This window comes from Piliocolobus tephrosceles, chromosome Y (genome assembly GCF_002776525.5).
Source record: "Piliocolobus tephrosceles isolate RC106 chromosome Y, ASM277652v3, whole genome shotgun sequence".
Lineage (NCBI taxonomy): Eukaryota > Metazoa > Chordata > Mammalia > Primates > Cercopithecidae > Piliocolobus > Piliocolobus tephrosceles.
The window spans coordinates 4,887,332-4,914,774 of NC_045456.1; the positions used below are offsets into that span (position 1 = coordinate 4,887,332).

The following is a 27,443-nucleotide window of genomic DNA, read 5'->3' on the forward strand; positions in this document are numbered from 1 at the left end:
TTTGGGAAGATCCATTCAAAAATACATTGTGCTCAGTAAAAATTAACCATTTCATGCTGATAATGAAGGTTATCACGGAGTAGATATTTGTGTAATATTTACAGCAACAATAGAAATTTTACATAAGTTTAGAATGGAATTACATGCCAGAAAAAACTTGATAAGATGTACCAACACATGATACAAAGAGTTATAGAAACACTTTACAAATGGTTCATAATTCACTTGTGAGGATTTAAGTATTCAACACTTTAAATTCAGTTTGGATTCAAAAATTAAAAAGATTAACAATCACATCACACCCTTGCCACAGTAGAAAGTATGGAATTACACTTTATATAATGGATTATAAAGTCTGTGCAATTAAGAATTTCCACTGATTCTTCATCTACCACATACTAGATGTCACATCATTCTGGCTTATCCCTATTTTTATTTCTAAGAATGAACAGGGTCTCAATGTCACCCTGCCCTGTGTCTTCCCAGACACCACCTTCAAGCTTACTAGAGATTGAAGAAGCTCTGAATAGTTAGCTAAGTATATACAGAAAAACTACCTGAATTCAAAATGGCACAAAGCAATTCTTGGAGATAGAAATTTGGGGCAATGATTTTGTTTGGTTTAATTGTTTCTGTTAATCAATCCAAGTTTACAGTGAGAATTTACTTCTTTTAATCACCGTATTACCCCTCTAGCCTGACTCGATCGGTGACCAAAGAGTAAACAAGGAGAGGGAAACAGACTGAGGGCCAGAATCAGGTGTCTGTCTCTAGAGAAAACAGGTTCTCTGCAAGCTTTGCTTTCCATTTTGGAAAACCTAAGCCGTGCTGGAGAACTTACACATTCTCCGGGACGATAAGCATCTTGTTTGTTTTGTTTTGTTTTGTTTTGTTTTTCCGTGAAACTCTACAGAGTTTGAACTGGAGCTTTTGACAATTCTGGCAATAAACACTTTAGTCCCCACAACAGGGACAAAAGTCAAGGCATCTACCTTTTCTATTCCTGGGTTTCTTCTGATTAGACCTGAAGCAGAGCACTAGGACAAGCTTGTCTACCCCTGAAAGAAATCAGATCAGACTTTTGGGAAAGTAAAATCCCCAACCAAAGGAAGTCCTGAGGAATTCTTAGCAGTCTGTCAAAACAGGGGGGATGGAGGAACAGATAAGGCCTCTTTCTCCCTGATACTCTGTGTTGGAAGAGTAACGAACAAGGCAACTTCTAATCTGCATACAACATGGAGACCGATTTTCAGATTCCAAAGGAGGATCGAAATAGGACCCAAGGATCAAATGGGGTTTCGAGAGCTTAACCTTGTGAGAAATGAAGGGCTTTAGAAGTGAAACTAGTTTCACTGCCGCAATTTTGCTGGCCCTACAAATCCAGCGTGCCGACTATTACAAATTTTTTCTGGCAAAATGAGACAAACTTCCCTTAAATTTGGGAGTAAACAGCTGATGAATGAAAATGCAAGGCGGGTCATGATCATATTTAATAGCCTACAGTAAATACATGGAAGGGTGGGGTCAGTGCCCAGAGAGGAGAAAAGTGGAGCCAGGACCAAGCCTAATGCTGATGAATGAACAAACCACTGTGGGAAATGAAGATTCATGTAGTAACTGGCTCACACGAAAGCCTACCATTTGTATAGTACATTCAATTCACAAAGAAAAAGAACGAAGGGGCAGCAGGCCCAGAGTTTCCTAGCCACTCCACTTCTCCCACATTGCATGTATGCAGATAGATGAGGGACTTCATTTTCTTGCATGGTTTCTTACTCATCATTTCTGAGACAGAATTTTTCATCAGCTGAACCAGACCTCAAGATATTCTGTATCTCAGCTGGTCAAGAAGCAAAAGGAAGAAATCATAACTGCTTACAAGTTTAGTTTCTGGTTATTTTTGTAAGCCAGGCTTTTACGTCTCTGAGAGGACCTTCTTGTGAGATTCTGGCCCTGGGAATTAGCGACAGGACACTTACAACCTTTGTACTGTCTTTTCTATGTCCCCTTTCAAAAAAACCAGAATTGTGGTTTCTTAAACCGTAAGTAAGTTTTCTCTGCCTGCACATTTTCTTAGTGATGAACTGAAGGAGGCAAGGAAATATTTCACTATTTTCTGACTTGGTTCAGTGTACCCTACCACATTCCAAAGTTCACAAAAGTATGAGTCTGTGGATCTTAGAACCCACAGAGAGCTCAATATCCCACTACCATGCAGGAGGGAACAAACTTCTAGATAGAAAAGCAATGCTATCCAGGAAACATGTTCTGACCAGCAGAGAATGTGCAGATTTACTGAGTCCCAGCTGAGCTCCAGCACTGCAACACATTGAGCCACTGCCCTTGCTGAAAGAGTTCAGTCACCACCAGCTCCTAGGTGAACAGAAATAGATCTTTCTACACACTTGAAAAGTAATCCTCTGGCCTTTGAAAAAAAGTTGTACACTATGAGTCATTCTCAATAATACATGGCTAGAAGAAAATAAATGGCTTTTTTCCTTATTTACTCTAAAGACTAGTTTAAGAAGTGAGGATACTATGATCTTAACTAAGAGGGGCTGGAAAGGGACAATGGGATAGCATTTCCTAGTATAGTCCACTAATTCTCAGATTAGGAACATGCTAAACTGGCTAACTCTACAACCACAACATACTTTATAATACACGGCGTGACTAAAGACTGACAGCATAGCTCTGAGCTTAGAATTAAAGTACAACTGCGTAAGGTGAATCTTAAAGCATGTTTTAAAACAGATTTAACCAAAGCATACAGCACAAATACTTCTATAACAGCCACATCACAACCACCAATACGGACTTTTTTGCTTCTAATTGGTCTGCCATATGCTAATATTTGTAAAGAGCTATTAAATGACTTGAATAATAAACAAAGACATTTTCTTTCGGGAGACACAGCTAAAAGCCATGGATGCCTTCGAGCAGTTGGTAAAAATCATGCCAATCTGCCAGGCTGTTGCTTGCTTCTAAATATAAGCCTCATGGCTCTATGAAAGATTTTCTAAGGATGCTAACCTAGAATTTAAGTTCTCCAACACCTATAAAGTAACTCTGGTCTCCTTCCAAAGTATGCACCTTTTAGCAGGCCCAAGACAATGGAAACGAACAATAGGATTCCAAGGATTCAGGAATAGTGGTCGAAGACTCTTAAGAGAATGTGATGTTGAAGAATTCACACCTGCAGTACTGTAGCCTGGACAGAACAAGGCCAGAGCCAAGCTCTGCAGACTGGTGGGCTTGGGATGGTGTAGGATAGGGTTTCTCAACCTTGGCACCAGTGGTGCTTTGGGCTGGAGCACTGTTTGTTTGGGGGGCTGTCCTGTGCATGGCAGGGTGTTTAGCAGCATCCCTGGCCTCTACCCACTTGATGCCAGTAGCACACCATCACCCCCAGCTGTGACAACCAAATGTCCCCAGACATCGCCAAATGTGCCCATGGGGGCAAATCTGCCCCTAGTTGAGAACTGCCCCTAGTTGAGAACCACAGCTGTAGAGTCAGCTCACTTAAGCCGTTCAGCATGAAGCACTCCCTTTTGGTCTTGGGCTCTAGAGAGAGGCTAAATTTTAGAGCAAGACCAAACAAGGTTCAGTTAAAGTGTATTTAGAACGTTAGAGAGGAAAAACAGGGACAGCAGAGAAATAAAGGTAGAAAAATGTGAAGTAGAGTTTCTTTTCCAAAGGAGATCAGTGATACTTTCATAAAAGTAACATAAGCTTTCATTCACCCTTTTTCTTCTTTAGGAAGTTAGGGCCGATAATAGGACATGGATGTCATGAATTCCCCTTCCTAAAGAAAAGGCAAATTTTTCTGACTTTAAATCAAGTCCTTTCTATCAGAGATGGCAATCTTTGTGATGTCAATAATTCTTCATCAAGAGGGGAAAACAACAGTTAAAAGCTAAGAGAGGGTCCATTAGGTCTGAGAGAAAACTTTATCATCCCCCCTTCGTGAGCAGGAAGAGAATTGCATGCTAGAAATGCAGATTGTAGTTACTTACAGCTTACTGGATGAAAAGTCAGAACAGACAAAAGCTGAGAAGAGGATTAAAGAGCTACCTCGAAAACACTGGTTGAAAACATATGTAGATATCTGTAGGTATTTTCTGGCTCAAATCTGGGAATGTACAAAAAGTACGTATTGACTCTTCAGCAATTAGGTTTAGTTTGCTCTAGGTAGAAGGCAAATATTCTAGCCCTTCTCTGAAGAACCATCATGAATAGAAATGTTCTGCAAACATCTGAGATCCCAGTGTTAGCAAGGATGACAACATGGGAAACCAGCCCCTAGGTGACAACAAGCCTCGAATGCCACAGCATGGCAACGGGAGCGTGCAGTTCCTAAGCGCATAGCACAGTGAGAAGTCTTTCCAGAGAAAAAAAGTGTAGTTTCTGGTTTGCATGGGGGGAATACAAGGTAGAGATCTAGTATGAAAAAGAAGAGTTAAATACACACCCTTTTAGAGTCATTAGTGTCCAGGCAAACTGCTGATGGTCCACCTCACTTGTATCATCAAGCAGCTGCCTGGGAAAAGCCAGAATTCAGAGTTACCCAAACAGTACTGAACTGGTGAAAGAAGTAAGACAGAAAAAGAACTAAAGAGCATGCAAAACTATTGATTTGAGTCAAATTGTTTCAATAATAGTACCCAGTCGAGTTTCATTTTAGTGCCTATTACACTTATTAAAATTAAATAAAAAGCACCTTAAAATAACCTATCTATATAATCAATACACATTATAGTATTTATATAAAAATGCAATATGTGCACAATTTAAGCTTCAGGGAAACTAGGAGTTTAGTCTTTATAATCTTCATAATCATCAGAGCTATGATCCTCAAAATCTTGGGGGAGGGTTAACAGTAACAGCACATTTCGATTATAGCTGACTTGATTCAGGGGCTGACACTCAGAATTTGAGGACAAGTAATAAATATTGAGAAGTTATCTCTTTGAGGGGTGGGAGGGACCTTTAAAAGTATTATTGCTAAGAGACTACTTCCAAAAATCCACTACTACTGATAGATGACGGTGCTGAGGTGACGTCCCTCAAGGATGACCCAGAGGCATGGGAAGATAACACTTGATGGCCAAAGGGTTTGATGATACTTGGGAGTAACTTGGGAGCTGAAAGAGATCAGATGAGGGGAAAATAGGTCCTGTTCTGATAGGGGTTATGTGTGTAACAGGTGTGCATGAAAATCTTGTCATAAGTGGACAGCCCCAGGAAGAAAAAAATGGATAGAGTAATTTTTTCTCTATCTGGAATTGCTCCAGGAGCCTTTTAAATATGGTATTGGAGAGAGCAAGAGCAAAAAAGCCATTCAGAAATAGAAATGCCACACATATATCTCACACCCCATCAGCCAAGAGTCTCCGGGACAGTGGACAATACTGAGGAGCATAGAGCTGGTTTGCAAGATCTGCAGACAGGTACCTCTTATGATCTCACAACAAGGAATGTTCACTGGCAAATCTTTGGTCTACGCTCTACACTAATGCTAAGTGGAAGAGCACATTCTCTCTACAAAGACCCACGAGTAACGCCTCAATCTATTCTCCCCTGTGTGCAAGTAACGTCCCTGGACACAAACAGGAGCCAAGTGTGTGAGGACGGAAACCAGGCCTGCTGAATTCTCACTGGCCTATCTGACTTTCTTCCCCTGCAGGTTTGGAAAGAGATGCTGCATCTCATCTGCTACCAAGGATGTCTAGAGGCTACTGCTGGGGCCTAAAAGTTGAGCAAGGTTCATACTGTTACAGTCACGTGTAGCCACAATTCAACTCCCTTTATTAGAAGTATAATACTCACTTCATATCACAAATGTATAAAAATATGGCAGATAGTGTCATAACGATACTTTCTTTAAATGAATATATTTATAAAACAGATATTTACCATATATATATTTATATATAGAATAAAATACTCCTGATGCAATATATAAATGTTACTGTTTAGTTTTTATAGAAACTACTGTAGCTGTCCCACTGCTTCACAATGTTTCAAACAGCTCAAAATAACTTTACATTATAACATAAAAGATATGATTATAACAGTACAATATTAATTATAAATAAATGTTACAAATCCTATCAAATATGGAAGTTTAGAAAACAATTTAAGACATACAGTTCATCTGCTAACCCTTCAAAGGGATACTCTTGGATTACAATAAACCCCACATTTAGTCTAGGCAGAAAAAAAATATGTAGTAAGGGCATCGGTCAACACGATTTTCCTATCCCTTGCAGTGCCAGGACACATCCTGGCATTCCCAAGTTCAACAGAGATTGCACTAAAGCTGGAATGTAAGGGGGAGAAACTGCCAAGAATTTCTTCTTCCTCAATGGCACACTCTATCTATTCTCACACAAGACCTGTGGGGAGTGGCGATCCCTAAGGAACTCCTGTGGCTCTAAGATCCCTGACTAGCATTTGTGGCCGCGAGGAGCTCGACGGCCCCAACACATGCAATATTGCACACACCTTCATAAAGCTGAAAATACTGGCTCACCACTTGGCCCGGCCCATGCCCCAAGCCCAGCCCACCCTTCCCCACCCCTCCCCCACTGGCTTGTCTGCCCACCCCTCCCCCCTACCAGCACAAATTACAAGGCTGTCTCTTTTAAATCATTCAGATTTGGCATTCGTGAGCGATTTGTTCTGTTATAGGGGTGCCCATTTGGCCCACTCTTGGCACCCAGCTGTTCAGAGTAGGAAGGGCCCTCTGTGGCACTCCTGGTCACAGAGGACACGTGCCAACCAGGATCCATCTGACCTGGCAGCTGGAGGGCTGGCCTGCCCTTCGGTGCGGGCTCCTGCCGGATGTTGCTGCTCCCGCCAGAGGCCTGGCTCAGGGGGTGAATCCGAATTTCTGAGAAGGAATTTTTGGTTTGTTGAGCTGTTAAGGGCTGGAAGCGGGGGTCTGAAGAAGCCGGGTGATTCGAGGCCGAAGAGAGATGTAACAACTTGCGCAGTGATTTTAATGGCTGGCTCTGAAAGAAAGGATGAGAATGCACACGGGATTCAAGTTAGAGCGACCATAAGTCTGGGGAGGGAAGGGGGCTTAGACCTGAGGTGACTGGGCGTGGCCAGGAAGGGCAAGCATGTACAAGGAGGAGCTGGTCCAGCCAGATCTGTTCTTTGGGTTTTCTTCAAACAAGATTGTATTATTCTTTAATGGAAAAGCCTAGAAATCTAGATAAGACATATAGAGCTGGTATGGCAGCCAATCAAAGGCCCAGGCTCATCTACCTGGTTGCATCCTATGTCTAAACAGGGGATCTCATGCTTCAACCAGCAGGAAGGAGAAAGAGCAAAAGATGTATGTTTCTCTGTTTTGAGAAGACTTCCCAAAGGCTCCACACAATGCTTCCACTTATATTTCACCAGCTAGAACTTAAGTACACAGCCGTATCTAGCAGCAAGAGAAGCTGAAAATATGCAATGTTTTAGTTAGCAATGTACTCAACTACAAGTCGTATAGCCCTTTTTGTTCTCATCTCCCCGATTTCCCTCTCTCGATATTACAAAATTCAAATGTTTCCTTGCTTTACTTTTTTTTTGCTTTTTTTTTTGAGAGGGGGAGGGTAACATTTGGGCATTGAAAATGCAAAGCACAAAGAAATATGCAAAACCCCAACAGAACTATCTAAATAATTCATTCACAGGAGGCCTTCCATTCCTAACATGGGCTCACAGTAGTCCGCCCTGCCTGTCTGTCTACTGTGCAGCTGGACACCCCCAGGTGCTGCATCAAGGAGGGAGACTGACTTTAGGGCAGAGGGGAGGAGCCTCAGAGCGGTCTCCTCACTGGACAACTCCTGAGCCTCATGCTCCTGAACGATGAAAGATGATGGCTCAATCTCCTCTTCCTTGATCTCAGAAGAGACATGGAAAGCACTTGGAAATTCACAGCCAATCAACGACTGCTGGACTTGGCTACTTGGGCTACAACCCTAGCCTTGGGGCCCCTCTGGGGCCAATTCTCAGAGTACCTTTGCTGTAAGTGTCATGGTATAAGGGACATGCATTTAAGGGCTCAGCGAAGTTTGAATAAAATGTTGATGAACTCAAGGAACATTACAAGATTTGAAGGAACTAGGCACAGAAACCCAAGGTAAATGGCTTCAGAATTGACTCAAGTAGATATTGTTTCAGGGGAAAGTACTCTCCATCATCATTCCAAAGTCTTCCCAAGAAAGCTTTGCGCTCCCTACAGTAGGTAGCATAGTACACTGTATACTCTAAGTGCTCAAAAGTGGCTTTTTAAAAATAATTAAATTGGTATAACATGATGAGACTCCTGGTGATTTTTACAGCCTTGACCACATGTAACTATCAAGCAATTACAATAATCTGCATTCAGCAAGAGCTATAAAGTTATTTGAAAAGAGTTTCTAGCCTGGACAACAAGGCAAGACCCCATCTCTATAAAAAAATTAAAAAACTAGCCATGTATGGTGGCATGTGCCTGTAGTTCCAGTTACTCTGGAGGCTGAGGTGGGAGAATGGCTTGAGTCCAGGTCAAGGATGCAGTGAGCCATAATCTTGCCACTGCACTCCAGCCTGAGTGATCGAGTAAGACCTTGCCAGAAAGAAAGAGAGAAGAGAGAAGAGCTTCTTGGCAAAATAAATGGTTTCACAAAGAAAGTTCTAAAGCTCTCTATTCTTTTTGTTTTGTTTTGAAATTGGGAATAGAGAAGCAGGCCCTCACTCACAGGCTTGTCTCTTTAGTTTGGATACATATCCAATAAACTTGGATATCTGGTTCTCTATGCTTCCACCACCCCCAGCTTATATTATGTTAGAAGCAGAACATATAAATAGCTGGGGCAAATACAATGGGAATATGGGGAACTTCTGTCAGCTGTTCTGTGCAACAGCTTACAGTTAAAAAGAGTAAACAGAGGCTGGTCATGGTGGCTCATCCCTGTAATTCCAGCACTTTGGGAGGCAGAGGCAGGTGGATCACTTGAGTCCGGGAGTTCAAGACTAGCCTGGGCAACATGGCGAAACCCTGTCTCTACTAAAAATACAAAAAATTAGCCAGGTGTGGTGGCGCACACCTGTAGTTCCAGCTACTTGGGAGGCTGAGGTGGGAGGATCGCCTGAGCACAGGGAGGTCAAGGATGCAGTGAACCGAGTTTGTGCCATTGCACTCCAGCCTGGGCAATGGGAGTGAGGCCCTGCCTCAGGAAAAAAAAAAAAAAAAAAAGTAGTCTGCTCTCTCAATCACAGAAATCTGTGACACAAGAAATCACAGATACAAGTGATCCTATAGCCTCAAAAGCTCTGGAGGGTTGTCAAAAATTATAGTGCAGAAGAATAAAGGACTCATAAAATATTCAACATCAAAAAACAAAATGTTCATTATGGGATACTGAAAAGATACATTACAAAATTTCCAACCAAAATAGTTGTTTAAAGGCAATAAACCTCAGATACCTGAAAAATTTACTGATTCAGTTTCTGCTTATTCCTCCATTATGGAAGATAAATGTGACTATGTAATACAGTCTAATATGTAGTTCCTAATGCAACTGTTTGCCTGTTTCCTGTAAAAAATAGTATGGATTTCAGGAGTTGAAATATTCTTTCAAGAAAACTTATCATACCTGTCTTTCAATTTGTATGCTATTACTTTTAATGAAACCTTAATCTTCCCACCATCTCTGTTCATCCTGCCTGAAATGTTACAGCATGCCTCATTTTTTACCATGAATTATGGTTCTTTAACACAGCTCAGCTCTTTCCTGGGCTGTATTTGTGGGCTAGGACTACATCTTCAATTGCCTCCAGCTAGGTGAAGGCTAACGGAAGCTTGCATCTTTCCCAGTAGAACACGGGTCACTGAAGCAAGATTCATCCTGGCTCACAAGATGCATCTGGGTATAACTGAGGGTCTATTTTGAGGAGGTGCTCAGCCTTACTGTAACATTGAGAGGCTAAGTTTTCTCTACCACGCCCTCCCGGCTCCTCAGGACAGTTATTGCAGAGTTGGAGAGTCTAGGAACGGTGCAGGATCCACTCACTTGGGTCTGTAGATCTGAGATCTTCTCAGGGCGCCACTCCTTTGGTCTGCTGCTTGGAGTGCTAGCAGAATGAATGGATTTCTGCAACGTTAGAAGATCAGGGCTGTCGGAATTGGGAACCTAGAGCAAAATATGGACAAGCATTCAATAAGCACACTAATTAGCCTAATTAAGATATGCAACCACACCCAATAGGAGAACCAAACTAAAAAGCAAACCAAACCAAAACTCAAATGATCCAGTAAAAAAAGAACCCCAATCTCTCCCAATGTTCACAATGCAAGTGATGCTAAATTCTTCTGCCCTCTTAATAATTTTCCCTGCATTAGGAAAAATTGGCAGATGTCATGCAGCTTTGTTAAACCTCAACCCTTAAAGCATTCCCATGCTGTTAGTTTTAGTCGCTGTAAGAGAGAGCAGTTAAATTGGGCTATACCAGGAATTGCTGTCGTATCCTCATTCCATATTGCAGTTAGGTTATGAACCAGTTCAATAAAACAAATTTGTCTTGCTGGGAAAATGATCCAAACACTGTATTTGGTAGTGCCAAAGAAGTCTGGTAGGCTTTCAAGGATAGCAAAGTGAGAAAGTATGGTTTAGGTCATATTCCCAAATCATTGTCTGATATATCTGGATCTATTATTATGTACTAGAGAAATGCTGGAAATCTGTGCCACAAATTCCAGATGAATGCAACTGGTCTATTCGCCAGCTTTGGTGAACACAGAAGAGTAATGTCAAATGCCAAGCAAAAGCCCTGGTTTTAAACTGACCAGCAAAAGCTCAAGCCAGACAAGGATACAAGCTGTTTTTTCATGGAGCCTGTTAGCTCATTCAATTTGGTCAATTCAACTTGGCTTCAAAAAGACAAATTGCCAATCAAGTGTTAACAAACTCTGTGAGTCAAATGCAAAGACATTTGTTAACTGTAAATGTTAACAGAATTCCTTACATAAAATACAGGCTTTTATAAATGTTATCTGCCCATAATTGGCTAATCAGACAAGACAAACTAGCCTTTCACTAGTTTGTCTGCTTAATAGACTTTGTGCTTCAACTTTCTTAACTGATTCAGAAGAATGGCAATGAATTTATATCCCAGTGAATTTATGGAACTGGCTCACGTACTTAACTAGCATAAAGAGAATATGACCTCATGAAAATAAGACATGCTGTTGTCATCAGTAAAACAAGTTTACTGGAGCAGTTTTCAGGGCTACCATACATAAAAACGGGTACCATGGGTGGAGTGACTACAGGAAGCTTTTTCAAAGAAGAACTATGCTTTAAATGATTCTTTGAATTAAAAAGAGGAAAGAGGGATTTCTTGATGCTTGGATTCTCCCCGTTGGTGGAATCTGTCTGCAATATAAGATACAAATAAACTAATTGCAAAAAAAAAAAAAAAAAAAAAAAAGTGCTTATTGAAACTACTAGCCCTTGGAAGCCCTCAAATTGCTAAATATTAACAGTCACTGAAAGAATCTCGGTGCTGTGCATCTATAGAGGTTCTGTGCCAATTCTCACCTGAACGTGAAGATGTCAGTAATGCAAATTCAAGACAAGCACAAACTTCTTCCAAGTATATAATGTGAGATCATGATCAATACCTCTAGTAGGAATGCCGAGAGACCTAGACACACCTACTCACATTAAGCTTGTAACACATTAAATAATTTTTACTTACTATCAGAAATATTGTCATAAGGAATTGTGTTAAAGAGCTACTGATAAACTTCAATCTTCTCCTAATTGCTAGAGAGGACTTCAGCAAGTAAAAAGTCTACCATGTAATTTGCCTATTAGAAGAAAAAAAATCCCAACATACTGGAAACCCTTTCAAATTTGGTCAACTTTTAAGCCTGAAAACATCACTAGGAAGAGGTATTGATCACTGTGGTGGGATACTAATGTTGAGTAAGAGGCCTTATTCTGTACTGCTAGAAATATTTACCCAATGGAAAACATTTAGCACAATTCAGAATACTGGTTTTCAAAGGGAAGAAACAGAAATTTCAATATTTAATTGGAAGCATCATCACAAGTTGAGATACTAACTAACTAGGATACAATTACCAAGTTGGCAAAGTCACCATATGCTCTGAGGACTTATGTAACTCTGGATATGTAACCGAAGCCAGATTTCCCAAGGCAGCTTCCAGATTTGCTTGAGTCGAAGCAGGCACCTTTACAATACAGAATTTTTTTTTTTTTGGGCAACACTTTTCCCTGATTTGGATATCTCAATTATCAGAGAACTAGAATGTACATGAAGGTATTCAGGTATTTAGGTAATCTTTTAAGGGTATCCGTAAAAAGAGATTTGAGTAAAACATCCCATAAATTTTCTTGTTCCAATGACAGGAACCCTGAGGAAGAGTTTAACTTGCATCGCTAAAGAGGCCAGAGGAGAGCTCCTAGAGGCTCTCCACAGAGGCAGGTCCACGGTATAAACTGAGCCTGGACTTGGTATTTAGGAGAACCCAGTTCTGGTTCTCCCAATTGATTACGTGATTTTTGGGCTTCGAAGCAAGCCCATGACTTGCTTGGGCTCAGTTCCTATACTAGTGAATAAAAAAATTCAACTAGATTTAGGATCCACCTCAGTTTTAACATGTCATGAGTCTCTATGTACACTGGGCATCAGATTTGTATTCTTTTGGAATCTTATGCAAAGGCCACAATGCCTTAAATCTTTTGAAGCTTATTCTATGTAGTTTCTTTTTGCTGAGTTCTAGAAAGTGAAAAACAATGAACTGTTTAAATGCTCATTCAAAGTAGCCAGAGTTAACCCAATGTCAGGCTTAGGACTCTGAGGTTTGGAAGGCTGTACTGAGTGCTCTTTGGAAATCCCAAAGCCCTTAAATTTTATTTTTCATTTAATGAAAAGATGCAGAGGTACAAACAACTTCTGGGTTGGTAAAGATTAAGGCATTATGGCCTATGCAGAGATATTTTGCAGTTACCTTACATATCAAAAAGGAAACTTATGAAAGCCTAATAAAAAAGTTTAAGCGGAGAGGATGTTAGAGAATGGTTATTTTCCTTTTTACTCTAATCTACACTACTAAAATATCTAAAACTTAACTAAATTCTGAATAATAAAGTCAGTCAACATGTATACTCCACTTGTGCCACAGTGAGCCAGGGACTTTAGGTTTAATGTTGCTCTACAGCAAACATCAAAATCTAAATCTATATACAAAAACACCTTCAATTCCTTAATCTTTCCTACTTCCTACCACTTAATCACCCCACAATGCCAGGAGACCTGTGGTTTAGAACAAAAATCACAAAATAAAAATAACAGTGGCCAGGAGGTAGCCAAACTTTAATGTTCATGATAGAGAAACATATTCTACAGACAATGATAAAAGTTTTATTAACACTTTAAACATTTTAAGTATTCCTAGGTTAAATCAGGTCTATTTGTTCACCCAGTCTAAGTAACAAATGTAGTAGTATCTGACTGAGTGGCATTTTGATTTGACACTTTAAAAGCAAGCTTCAGTTAAAAATATGGGCAGTTTTTTTAAATGAATACTTCAGAAATATTATGCAGCCATTAGGATTCAAGATAATAAAGTATTTGTAGTAACATACATATTCTGTGCATGTAGATATAGATAGATAAACTGTTAAAAGCCAGAATACAAAATCGTACTAAAAGGATTGCTCTAATTTAAAACTTTAAAAAAAACAAAAAACAAAAAACAAAAAACCCCCACACCTAGTTTCCACAACATATGTATAGGTTAAACAGCTAGAGGGAAATATACCAAAATCCTAATACTAGTTGTGGTAGGGTATTAAGATTTAAAACGATCTTTTTCTGTTTCTCAAATTTTCTATAATGAACTCACATTTATTTTATAAGGAAATACATAAATTTAACAAGCAAGCAAGTGAAAGAATGATCTAGAAAGATAATCTAGGAAGGTATTTGCTAACATTTCTAGAACATCTGTGAGATAAAAATGCTTACTTCAGGTTATTTATACAAATTGCTATGAACATCTATCTAATCTACTTCCCATTGAGTCATAATTCTATAATTTTCATAATAGAAAGGGCCTCAGAAACACTGGGTCTAATCTACTAAACTTACAGATGAAATCAATGAAATCCATCTGAATAGGCCATTTTGATTATGTCTTTTCCCTCTTCAAATAAAAGAGAATAAATTATGTATGAAGTAAAACTAGAACCAAAACCATTCAAAATGGCTAACTAGGCCAGGCACAGTGGCTCACACCTAGCACTTTGGGAGGCCTAAGTGGGCCGATTGCTTGAGCTCAGGAGTTCAAGACCAGCCTGGGCAACATGGTGAAACCCTGTCTCTACAAGAAATACAAAAAATTAGCTGGGCGTGATGGCGTGCATTCAGTTATTTGGGAGGCTGAGGTGGGAGATCACTTGAGCCCAGGAGGTAGAGAGGTTGCAGGGAGCCGAGATCACGCCACTGCACTCCAGCCTGGGCAACAGCGTGAGACCCTGTCTCTAAAATAAATAAATTAAATAAATAAATAAATAAATAAAAACAGCTAACTCTACCTTATTTAGCCTTGAAGTTGTCATAAAGAAAAAGGGGATGCAGTCTCATCTAGGGGAAGAACTACTCCTGCTGCTGGCCTACAGGCTGGGTTTCCCTAAGGTTCTCACATCACTAAACCAGCAGGATCCCTGCTTGGTGGTTCAGTGAAGTGATGTGAACAGTCCCATGGAGCCAGCTCTTTGTTCAGGCAGAGGTCTCCCAGGAGACAAGGTGCATTCCAGCCCACGGCGCAATCAAAAGGCAAACATATTTTCCTTCTAACGCAAGCCCTAAAATCCCAGATACGATCTTTGTGACTATACAACTCTGAAACACACCTGTCAACGTAGGAATTCTATAACCAGCCAGGAGAGAATAAGGAATGATGGTTATTTACAAACTTCAAGATTTAAAAGTAAACCAAAACCCATTTCCTAAGTTTTTGCATATCTTTAAACGCCCAGAGAGAAACAAATCCTGTGTCTTCAAAGTTTTTACATGAATATAAACCCACATAGATAAGAAGTATACTGAGAAAGGCTTAAAGTGTTCTCTCTCATCCAAATTAAATTTCTTCTATTCCTGGAGATTCTGTTGAATGTCGAAAAGGTTCTGTTGAGAGGATAGTTGTATAGAATTTCAGAAAGAGACATAATACAGTGCATAAATGTCAAGTCTCAATAAGAAAACAATCAACTTTGATTGCCAAGTGCAAACTGTAAAGTATCCCTTGAATAATGCAGAAACATGTTATTATATATATAAATTGGCCATCTACTTACTGTTTGAGATTTCTTCTTTTTCTTTTTCATTGACCTGAAAAATCCTTGTTTCTCTTTTTCCTTGAGTTGCTCTGAATGACTAATATTTTCAGGACTTTTCCTAAATGAGAAGACATTTTTATCATATTGATTTTTCAATCATTTTCTTGCCATTGTGTGACAAATATAAGAAAGACTGAAAATGCATGACACTAGGTTCAAATAGCCAGGAAGAATCAAACACTTGGGTAAAGAGCCTCTAAAAAAGCACAGGAGGAACTGAATTTAATCAACCATGGTTAGTGATTATCCTCTGGCACAGGCTCACTCAAAACAGCAATTTGAGCATTATATGACCTATAACTGTTGCTGCAAGACCATTTTCATGCTGTTGAAGACCTCAGAGTTTGAGATTATTAAAAGTACACAGCTTAAAGGATGGCTTTTCTATAACTCTACAAAGGAAAGAGCAAAACATTTTCAACACCTACCTTCATTTTTCTATTTACCTTTTAAAAACCAGCTCGACACGTTTATTATTAGAGACTTGTCAAGATACTGAACATAAAGATCAATACTGCTATAAAAACATCTTGAATAAAAGTAAAAATTTGCCAGAAACTGGAAATATCCTACTTATTAAACCTTTCATCTACTTATTAAAACTAAATAAAAATAGTTAAGAAAAAAACGCAGGGATAGGTGCAGTGGCTCACACCTGTAATCCTAGCACTTTGGGAGGCTGGGGCAGGATCGCTCGAGGTCAGAGTTTTAGGCCAGTCTGGGCAATATAGCAAGACCCCGTTTCTTAAAAAAAAAAAAAAAAAAAAAAGGCTCTCATGGGGGGCAAAAAAGCTTCTAACTGAAAATACTGACATTAAGCTTGATACCACTGACACCACCAGTATTTTGATAAAATTGGAAGATGTTAAAAGAATAAAATAACTAATATTAAAATTCAGAATGATATATTTACAATTTTGAAAGCCAGAAAACTTCAGACATGATGAAATGGGTAAGTGCTGAAAAGTTAATAGTCTTTATTTTTATTTATTTATTTCTGAGACAGTGTCTTGCTCTGTTGCCCAGGCTGGAGTGCAATGGTGCGATTTTGGCTCACTGCAACCTCCACCTACTGGGTTCAAGTGATTCTCCTGCCTCAGCCTCCCAAGTAGCTGGAATTATAGGCATGCACCACCAGGCCTGGCTAATTTTTTTATTTTCAGTAGAGACAAGGTTTCACCGTGTTACCCAGGCTGGTCTTGAACTCCTGACCTCCTCAGCCTCCCAAAGTGCTGGAATTACAGGTGTGAGCCACCTCGACCAGTCAAAAGAGTCTTTAAATGCAGTGTTGTACTGTTGGGAAAAACATCTAATCCCAATGACAGACTGGGCCTAGACCCTGGGAATTTGGTAAAAGTTTCTTGCGACAAGTTCTTTTGCAATTAAGGAGATGAAACCCTCTTGCATGGGGCTTAAAGATAGACTGCCCTAAGCTGAACTCCAAGACACAGCATTCAGTCACTTGCCATTGGTAAGGAACACTGCAGAAGAGTGGGGTTTGCTGGAATCACAAAAGCATGACTCTGGGAAAAGAGCCTCAGAGAGCATCTAGTAGAACTGGCAATACTATTTTTAACATTCTGTAACTTCTAGAGGTTAAAGAATTATATGTTTATGAAATAGCTATGTACTTCTACAATACTATCTGCAAAAACACAATCTAGAAGCACAACAGGAAATTCAGATTAATGGGTAGAAGTTTTTACCAATCAGAATGAAAGTCTAACAAAATACCACAGGTGTGTTGAGGGTAAAAGTGCTTTCTGCCAATCTAGTAAATTTTTAAGGAAGACATATTCATCATGACTGCGATCTCAGAATGTGAATGGGTGTTACTGTAAGAATATTAATGCTGGCACAAGAGGAAATGAAGGCTTGAGACACCAGTCCTAGGAGGAAGTCCTAGGAGGATTTTGCATGGTAAGAGGAGACTGTATCCAGGATGAAACAGCGAATAAGATGAAAGTGAGAAGGGGAGGGTAATAAAAGGAAAGCTCGATGTCTGCAGTTTGCATGTTACATTGTTGGGTCCCCAGGACACAGGAAAGATGGGCCAAAGACCCTCTGCAGGGGCTCTTCAAGAGGCACTGGATAAACCACAGCTCAGGTGGGGATAGAGGAATGATTGGGACACTTTCAAAGATCCACAGGCAGAGAAAGATCCCAGAGGTCAAAATAAAAAAAAGAAATAAAATACCCTTGAACTGGTGGATGAAAACTAGGAGTGAAGCGTGTGTTTGCATCACCAAAGACAGACAGAAGGAAGTCAGAGAGGAAAAACAAAACAAGGGAGAAGCTATGCAGAAACATATATACCCAAAGAATTAACACAGAAAGGGAAGGGAGAAAAGGCTGACAGAGTGACTCAGAGACAGATGGAAAGAGGTTGGCTGGAACAAAGGCACTTGAAAAGCTGTGCTGTACAAAGGAATGGAGAATGAGTTATACACTGACAGCTGGAACTGAGCCCTATGGGTAAGCGTATGGTTGGTCATTTCCCTCATTTGTGCATTCTGGCCCTGTGATTCCACATGGAAGACAGCAGCTTCGTGCTGAGTGGGGTAAAAAGGAGCAGCACAGAAGAAGGGTAAGTTGGGGGTTCACATCAATCTCAGAGACAGAAGCTTTGAGAAGGACTACTCATCCAGTCACCTGGCACCTTCTCCAAAGCAGCAGTTGGGACCAAAACAGTATGGGAAGAGGGCAATGAGACAAGGGGTAAGCGGGCACACAGGCATGGGACTCTAACGTTAACATGACAGCTATTTCCATAAGGGTCCAAGAGGAGACACAATTCCAAAGACTCACCTAAAGAAAGGAAGGAATTAAAATCCAATGAATTACTCAACCAATATTCAGCGAGTACTTTATACATGTCAGGCCCTGTGTTAGGTGTTGAAGAAACAGAGAAAAATAAAAGAACGAATCTGATTTCACTCAAGCTGCTCACAGACTCTTGTTGGGGGTACCGGACAGGTTTGACAGCTAGGGAATGGGGCGGGGGGGCATCACAGTCAGGCTTATGGGACTTCAGTATAATCCCTCTGAGAGCAGCATGGAAGGTGAGCTGAAGCGGCGAGGAGCATTACTCTGACACTTTCCCTGCCATCTCCCCTCCCCTGGCAATGTGACGAGCGTGGTTAGCTAATGTGTGAGAAGAGTCAGTGAATAATTCTACAGGAGTAACTGCAAGCTACGATGACAAGCACTAATAGATACCAATATATTCATAACTTTATGAGAAAAAGAAGGTTGGAGTTGTGCAAGTTACAGCAATTTTTCAGTTAACTAGTGAGATTTCTTCTTCTTCTTTTTTTTTCAGACAGAGTTTCACTCTTGTTGCCCAGGCTGGAGTGCAATGGCATAAGCGATTCTCCTGCCTCAGGCTCCCGAGTAGCTGGGATTACAGGCATGTGCCACCACGCCTGGCTAATTTTGTATTTTTAATAGAGACAGGGTTTCTCCATGTTGGTCAAGCTGGTCGCGAACTCCCGATCTCAGGTGATCCGCCCGCCTTGGCCTCCCAAAGTGCTGGGATTACAGGAGTGAGCCACCGTGCCTGGCCAACTAGTGGGATTTCTAAGTAATTTGGTTTACTCTTTAAACATCAATTTTTAACCCAATTGACAGCAGTCTTTCTAAATATATTTATACAGTTTGTCTTTTATAGTAAAGTGAAGCTGCCTGTTTTATAAACACACACTTCATAGAGATCTATGATATGCATGATTTTCCCACCTGCTTCTCTCCATAGCTATTGCCTGGATCCTTTTCCCTCTGCACCCGGTAGTACTACCTTGAACTATTTCTTGCCCTAACAACCTCAGTGCCGCCTGTCAGAACTGAGCATAAATGAAGAACAGACTCCAAATGAGGGTGGGGGTGCTATCCTATTAGTAAAGATGATTAATCCCACCATATTAACTCTATTTTGCTTGTTCTGAGATATTTTGGCTATCTCCTGATTCTTAAGTAGGTTCTACATAACTGAGATGGCCAGAATAACAGCTCTGGATTTCATACTGCAATATCTATTTATTGCTTTAAAATATAACATAGTAGTTTGACTTTTCCATTGCAAGAAAGGGGTACACTATACAAATATTCTCTTCCCGAAGTAAATCTGAAGTACTACTATCAAGGAAAAACAGACTGACCTTAGGTAAGAGATAATTTAGGAATAGCAATTCACGGCCAGGCACAGTGGCTCATGCTTGCAATTCTAGGACTTTGGGAGGCTGAGGCAGGCAGATCACTTGAGTTCAGAAGTTAAGAGTCCAGCCTGGGCAGCATAGTGAGACCCCGTGTTTACAAAAGATACAAAAATTAGCCAGGCATGGTGGCGTGCACCCACAGTCTGGGCTACTCAGGAGGCTGAGGTAGGAGGATGGCTTGAGCCCAGGAAGCGGAGGTTGCAGTGAGCCAAGATTGTGCCACCGCAATCCAGCCTGGGCAACAGAGCCAGACCCTGTCTCCACCCCCTCGCAACAAAGAATAGCAATTCACTATATGATCATAACAAGGCTCTTTGATGTTTTTTGTAAGTCACCAAATGTGCATTTCTCTCAAATATGAAGAATCTGATGAACCAATTCGAGAGCTTATTCAAGAAAAAAAATCAAGATGAGTCAAGCTGAACTAATGACAGACTAAGTGAGATGCAATGCAGGAAGGAAATATGTCATAGCAGCATTATCAGGAAGAGTAACAGAAACAAAAGGATAGAGCCAGTTCATCGCTGGCAATTCTGGAACTCTTAAGTCTCCTGACAGCAATATTAGAATAAGGATAACCTGATGAAGGCTCAACTAAAGTTCAACATCCCAATTGAGCCTCTCATTCTTTTTAAAACAACTCTTTTCAGGTTTCTATATATATATCCATGCATAAAACAAGTTCTACTTAAACTGATTATCAAAAGACAGAAACAATACATTACTAACACTGTCTATCCCAAATTTGGATTTAATTTTGATCTGACCTAATTTTCACAGGACTAAGGCAATCTGTAATTGATACTCTTTTAAATCATCACTTCATTATGCAATAACCAAGAGAACCAATTCCTTCTGTACTTCTGTATTCTCACCATTTAGACAATTTTGTCATGACTTGTCAAAGCCACACCAGAAAATGGTCAACACTGGTAAGTAAAGAAGTTGTATCTGTGTTCTTATGTTAATTCGCATATCTTTTCTATATACTAAGGAGCTTAAAACATCACATGGAGAAAGAACACCAAAGTTTATCATCAAAGTGGAGGGGAAACACCTGGTGCTGAAGTTCGATGACAACGATAGTAATTGCAGTCACTAACATTAATGAATGCTTACGGAGCCAGGCTTGTTCTAGGTGCTTTTAATGTATTGTCTCATTTAATTATCACATGAACCCTATGAGGGAGGTGCCATTCTTAGACCTATTTTACACATGAGGACACCAAGGGACAAATAGACACAGCTCCCTGATTGATAGACAGTTGCCATCAATCAAGATATCCTATTTCCAGAGTCTAAACTCTTAGTCACGAATGTTAAGACTGTCATTGTATAAACAGGCAATGGATGCAAATTGTGCTTATACAGCAAAAGCGTATTTATAGCTTTTAAAAAGTCATTTTTTATATTGTTTTAAGAATAATTAAGTAATTTTCACTATAGGGCACAATAACACTGAAACCTTGATGTAACTTTGTCAACAGGGTCCAAATTGTGACATCACATGGAGTCAGGAGTACTGACATAAGGCCCTTCTGTTACTTCTGGCAACAAACACCAGAGAGGGACTCTCTGACAGACTGGTCTTATTCCAAATCCAGTGTCTTACAGTGATGTCCCATTTTATGCTCTTGGTAGAGAACTGAGTAAAGTTCTATGAAGTACACACAACACTCTTCACATCTAGATCCTGGGCAGTCTTTCAGGGTAGTTGAGAAGTCTACATCATCATTTTTCTTAAAGTCCTTACTCCTCAGACAGATTCGCCAATGAAACTTGGTACCATTGTAATTCTCTCCCTAAATATTTATTAGATATGACACAAAAAAGATAAAAGAATAAGAAAAGTTGCCACATCATTTGTGCCTTTTACTACCATTATGCTTTTATGGTAGCATAAAGGACTGTTCCCCTATTTCTTTTTACCCTGAATCCCTGAATGACAGACAGGTAGCACAGAGGTAACAACCATGAGCTTTGGAGTCGGAGCCTATTTAAGTTTGAATCCTGGCTCCCTTCTCCATGTTACTGGCTGTCCAGCACCGGGCCAGTTCCTCGACTTTTCCAAGCTTCAGTGTCCCTGCCTCTAGCATGGAAGCAGTGCAACTGTGAGAACTGACTGAGACGATGCATGTCAAATGCTAAGCAAAGTGTAGCTGGTTCAATGTCAACAAAAGGAGACTGCAAAAATCATCATTCATGTCAGAAGAACACAGTGGAAAGCATATCAGGTATTTAATAATCCAGGAGATTTTTCTTCCCTTACATGATATTTAATATAAATGCCAAACTGGAAAAAAGTTACCAATAATGAAAAATCACATTTTCCTTATTCAATAATTTACCTAGAGAAAAAAAGGCCTAGCAGGAGAAAGAACACTAAAAAGCTCATCCAGAATTTATTTCAACTCTTAAATCTACAATTTAAAAAATGAAGAGTAAAAACAAACCAAAATGCTCACCATGGATCGAATGCTGGTTGTCTTTTTGAGTGGTTGGTTCCAGAACTGCTCTCTGATGGTAGAGAAGAAACTCTAGTTGACACATTATTTTCATGGAAAGAATTGTCTGGACGTGGAGATGGCACTGAATAAAGAAAAAGTAAGTCACTGATGGACTTTGTTTTTTTCTTTTTTTTCTTTTAGACAGGGTCTCGCTCTGTCATTCAGGCTGGGGTGCAGTGGCGTGATCTCGGCTCAGTGCAGCCTTGACCTCCCAGGCTCAAACAATCCTCCTGCCTGAGCCTCCCAAAGTGATGAGATTACAGACATGAACCACCACACACGGCTGATGTACTCTTTTGGCCAAAGCAGTTTTCACATTATCCTACTGCATTTTCTCTAACACAAATAAAACAACAAACAAACATACAAAAATCCTCATCAGCCCTTCACATAACTTTTGTGTTTTCTGAGGGTGAAGGCATTCCAGGGAACCATGTCCGTCCATCCACTGCTTATGACACTAATTTGCAAGGGTTAATTAACACCAGGTAATATGTATTGAAAATGGTAAACTGACCTGCCAGCTGATAAAGAGAAGAACATTGTATTTTCTTTCTCCTCTTTTTTTTTTTTTTTTTTTTAAATAAGAGACTGTTACTCACACTGGAGTGCAGTGGCACGATCATGGTTCACTGCAAACTCCACCTCCCAGGCTCAGGTGATCTTTCCACCTTAGCCTCCTGGGTAGCTGGGACCACAGGTGCACACCACCACACCTGGCTAATGTTTTGTAGAGACAAGGTTTCACCATGTTGCCCAGGCTGGTCTCAAACTCTTGAGCTTGAGCTCAAGCGATCTGCTCACCTTGGCCTCCCAAAGTGCTGGGATTACAGACGTGAACCACCACGCCCAGCCAGGGTATTTTCAAGTGTGAATCTCATAGCCCCTACCACCATTCCCTGCCACCGTTTTGGCATTCTTTGAAGTTAAAGCTTTCTTATCATAGACCAACAATGTAAAATCTATTCTTAGTTTGAAGTAATTAATATGTGTGCTGAAACAGACAAACTACAGTTTAAGCCTTGACACTTGGGAGGTAGCATCACTCATGTTTTTAAACTAAATTACACAGAAATTTAGCTATTTCTACAAAAATATTATTTTTCTCTAAATTCTAAATGAACAGAAAAAGGTAAAATACAACATATGTGAATAAATACTTTTCTGCTTTTGGGGGAATAGTTATTAACTTTTTCTGTCAATTTCTAAGAATGGTTATAATAAAAATATACTGGAAATTTCACCACAAAAGGAATATAGACTGTATATCAAGATAAATGACACAATTTCACTTGACTCTTGACCAGTAGGAATGAAAACGGGAAGCATTCTGGAAAGAAACATCTGTTATTTCAATGATACCACCAAATCTTCCTCTAGGACTTAGTAGTATCATTGAAATGACAGATGTCTCCAGATGTTTCATCTAGTTAAATACTTTCCTTCTATATCTGAAATTTTAAAAATTAAAACATTCTACCTGCCAAGCTCTCACTAACCTCTCTACTAATGAGGTAGACATATGAAGTATTTCTCTGAATTAACCAATTTATTTTTTTTGCAATCAAAATAAAACCATGTTTCCAGAGATCAAAGATGAATTAATTTAAATCTCCATTAGCATTTTATATTAATGCATATTCTCCAGACATCTATAGAAATAATACACCTACGGTATATTTTGGAGGTAATGCTTCAGTGATAGAAGAAAAGGCTTTTGCACATGTATGCTATAATATTTTAATTAAATTAAATCTGAATTAAAAGTTTAGTCCCATAAAATTCTAAAGTGTAATCATGGTATTAGAAAAAAATGCATTAAATGGCATATTCAATCAATGCCTTATGCTTTTCCAAAGGTTGGACTGGAAGGGAAGGAACAGTGTAGCCTAATCATTAAATATACATTTAGTCCTAAATAACACTTCTGTGCATTTATTTAGCTGGAGTTCCTAATTAAAATGACTAAGCAGTTCTCCATGCCCCCACCCCAAATCCTGCCCCTTTCCAACTATCCTCTTAAAACAACAGAAATAGTGGGAAGTCAGGCAATGTGGGCATAGGAGGCTTTAGAAAGCTGTGGTGACTCTTGAAGGCTTTACAGGCCTTCTGATCCCAGGCCTTGTTCTTGGCCCTGTGGGCTTGCTGTCCATTTTCTCCACCAGGGTGTTGGAATGCCCAAGGGCTTTACAATCTATTATTGCATAGTTACTAAAAGGGATGGCCTTTGTCATTCAATGTCCCCTAAGTTTGTACAACCCCAAAAGCATCTGTTTTAGTTGTCTGTTAAATAACAAAGTACATTTTAGGCTGTGCAAGTACACTTGAAATTTTTCTTTAATTCAATCGACAAATACTTATGAAACTGTGCGAGGCAGTGTACTAGTCAATGAGAATAAAAAGAAGAGAAGATGAAGAGAACTGAGTGTCTCTGAGGGGCTCACAACCTTGTGAGAGAGAACTGCAGACAAAGAATCAGTGCAATGTGGTCAGTGTTACATCAGAGTTACAGACAAGGTGCGACAGACAGAACGGAGACGACGTTTCACTCCATCTGGAACAAACTGTGGGAAGATATTATACTGAAGAGGACCTTAAAGAAAGGGACAGAGACAAGCTGCTCCAGCAGGAGGAAGAGTACATTACAGGCCAGAGGAGGGCATAGCCTGTGCAGTCCCATAGGCTGGGTACCAGAGAGACCGAGGGGGTGGGGGAGAAAGTGGCTGGAGAGGATGGCAAGGGCCAGACCATGGGAAGTCTGGAATGACATCCTAGAGAATTCAAATTTTGTCCTGATGCCAATGGGAAGCCACCAAATGACTCTCAACAGGTGAGTGATAGGGGATTAGGGTAGGGTGGGGCGGGGTGGACAATGGGATGCCTTGCTCTATTTTTTTCTCCCTTGTAGCACTTAGTATCTTTTACTGTTCTATATAATTATTATGTTTAGTGTCCATCCCTCCTCCCGAGGAAGTGAGTTCCGTGATGGTGGAGAACTTTGGCTGTCTTGTTCACCAACAAGTTCTAAGCCAGAACAGTGCCAGACACACAGGTAACATCAGTAAGTATGTTATGGCTTGACAGAAAGAAATGAGTGGTATAGTCGGAACACAGCTTCAGAAGGATCGCTCCAGTTACTATATTGATGGGTACCTTGGAGATAGGGAGACCAGTTAAGAGGCTACTCAAGGCCAATTCAGAAGCCAGGAGGGCCTGACTTAGCAGGAGCAGAGGCAGGGAGAACCACTGGAAGGCAACAGTGTAGGTGAGAAGGCCGCTGGCCTGAGTCGGTGAAAGCAGTGTGCACATAAAGTGAGAGAGGGAGGAGAGGGGAACCTGGTGAATGCCGGGGGTGGGCTTACCTCTGTAAAAGCTACCAACTCTCCTTGGCACAGGATCATTGTACAGATGTCTATTTTCTTTGGGGGCTGTGCCATCATCAGAGTGTGGGTCATGATACACTCCACCCTGAGGCAGGAAAGAAATTTATAAAAGTTAAGCCACACATTGATGAGAATATTGCCTATGACTTTTTTCTTGAGACAGAGTCTCACTCTGTTGCCCAGGCTATAGTGCAGTAGTGCAATCATGGCTTACTGCAGTCTTGACTGCCCCAGTTCAAGCAATCTTCCTGCCTCAGCTTCCCGAGTAGCTGGGACTACAGGCACACACTACTACACCCAGCTAATTTTTTAAACTTTCTGTAGAGATGCGGTATTGCTATGCTGTCCTGGCTGGTCTTGAACTCCTGGACACAAGCAATCCTCCCACCTCAGCCTCCCCAAGTGCTGGGATTACATGTGTGAGCCACCTGGCCCAAATTTAGAACAGTACCTAATCAGTCTATAATTGACTTAATGATCTTTTTGAAAGAAAACTCAAAATTATGCCACAAGGAAAACTACTTACTTTATACGCCACTTCAACTTATTTGTGGGTGATTGGATATTAATACTTTTTAAAAGCTAGGCAGTAATGACGTTGAACAAATGTTTACAGGCGTATTTTATTGTGACATACCTCAGACTTCTGGCGTGTATGGAAGGAAGAGGTGCCTTCTCTGGTGGTCTCTTTGACCGACGATCTTGCCACAGTCATCTCTGGAGGGAGCTGTTCTCCAGGCTAGAAGTAAAATTTAAAAGGATTTATAAGAGCATCCTGTTCCTAGGGATGGAACTCATCATGGTCTTTATTTGGTACAACTAGGACCATAACCAGCTAAAATAAAAAATGTTATTTGGCTAAAATACAAATAGTCCCATAAAAGTGAATAATCTGATGAATGTAATATAAGTCAAATTTCACACAGATGGAAAGTAAAATTCTCATTAACGTTAAGGCAAGCAGGGAACAAATTAGTCTGAAAATAGTTCAATTAATTACAAAAAACAAAAAAAAAATTACCCTTCTAATATCTAGACAGTCATGGTTCTGAGCGGCCCTCTGATTAGGAATTCTACTAGTTTATCTGAAATTTCTCTAGCAGATTTTAAGTCTGAGTTCTCCAAAATGAACTGTGCAGTTCCAAAAGTATTTTTCATGCAGGACTTATATGGCAAAGTCAGACGAAAATAAATGATTTTTGAATATATCAAGGAATAGAATAAGTCCTTTTAATAATTTTTGTGTTAAAATCCTCTAACTACTATAGTTTATGTGCTTAAATTCTTATCTTAATCTTCTCTAGGATAACAGCACTTATGTTTCATGTATTTTCTAAAGCCAAATCATGATAGTGCTCATCTCCAAAGACATACCACTATCTTTTTCTCTCAAGGAAGTGAGTCACAAGCTAAGAACAGCACTCGGTCCACAATGGTGTTCACTGAGGGGGAAAAAACAGCATTTTCTATCATCAGAAAAAAAGATTAAGGAAGAAAATTACCAAGTCATTACAAGGAGTTCGCTGCATTGTATATCTGTATATTATGCACACAAAAGGGCATTACCTTAAGCCTATGTGATATATCAAAAACATTTTATTTAAGATTTAAAATATGATTATTTTTTTCCCTCTCATTCCCCAAATGTACTCTGAGGATTCTGGGCAGGAATTCATCCAACATAGCCTTCCTTCTATTTTATGAAAATGTCTCATTTGACTTTTACCACCTGTACTTTTTACAAAGGCCTTTACAAAAATTATTTTAAGAAAACAAATTATTAACATCTAATATAAACTCAGTAAGAGTCTCTGTGCTTTTGAGGGTGGCCCAACACTTTGCATGGGAGTGATTCCTAGGATTCACTCACAGCTTAAGTTACTTTTCCAGCCTTCTGGTACCTTTGTGCTTTTAAACTTGTACTTT

At 40.0% G+C, this 27,443-nt stretch overlaps 1 protein-coding gene across 1 annotated transcript in view; it reads right to left on the reverse strand.

The window, feature by feature from the left end:
• CDKL5 (cyclin dependent kinase like 5) overlaps positions 1-27,443 on the reverse strand; it is a 228,186-nt gene that overhangs the window by 18,732 nt on the left and 182,011 nt on the right. The window contains exons 13-18 of the mRNA XM_023199004.1: positions 26,155-26,256; positions 25,497-25,602; positions 22,093-22,216; positions 15,372-15,471; positions 10,056-10,175; positions 6,800-7,016 (exon numbers count right to left, since the gene is read on the reverse strand). Of these exons, the coding sequence (XP_023054772.1) occupies positions 6,800-7,016; positions 10,056-10,175; positions 15,372-15,471; positions 22,093-22,216; positions 25,497-25,602; positions 26,155-26,256 (769 nt within the window). The remainder of the gene's footprint in view (positions 1-6,799; positions 7,017-10,055; positions 10,176-15,371; positions 15,472-22,092; positions 22,217-25,496; positions 25,603-26,154; positions 26,257-27,443) is intronic.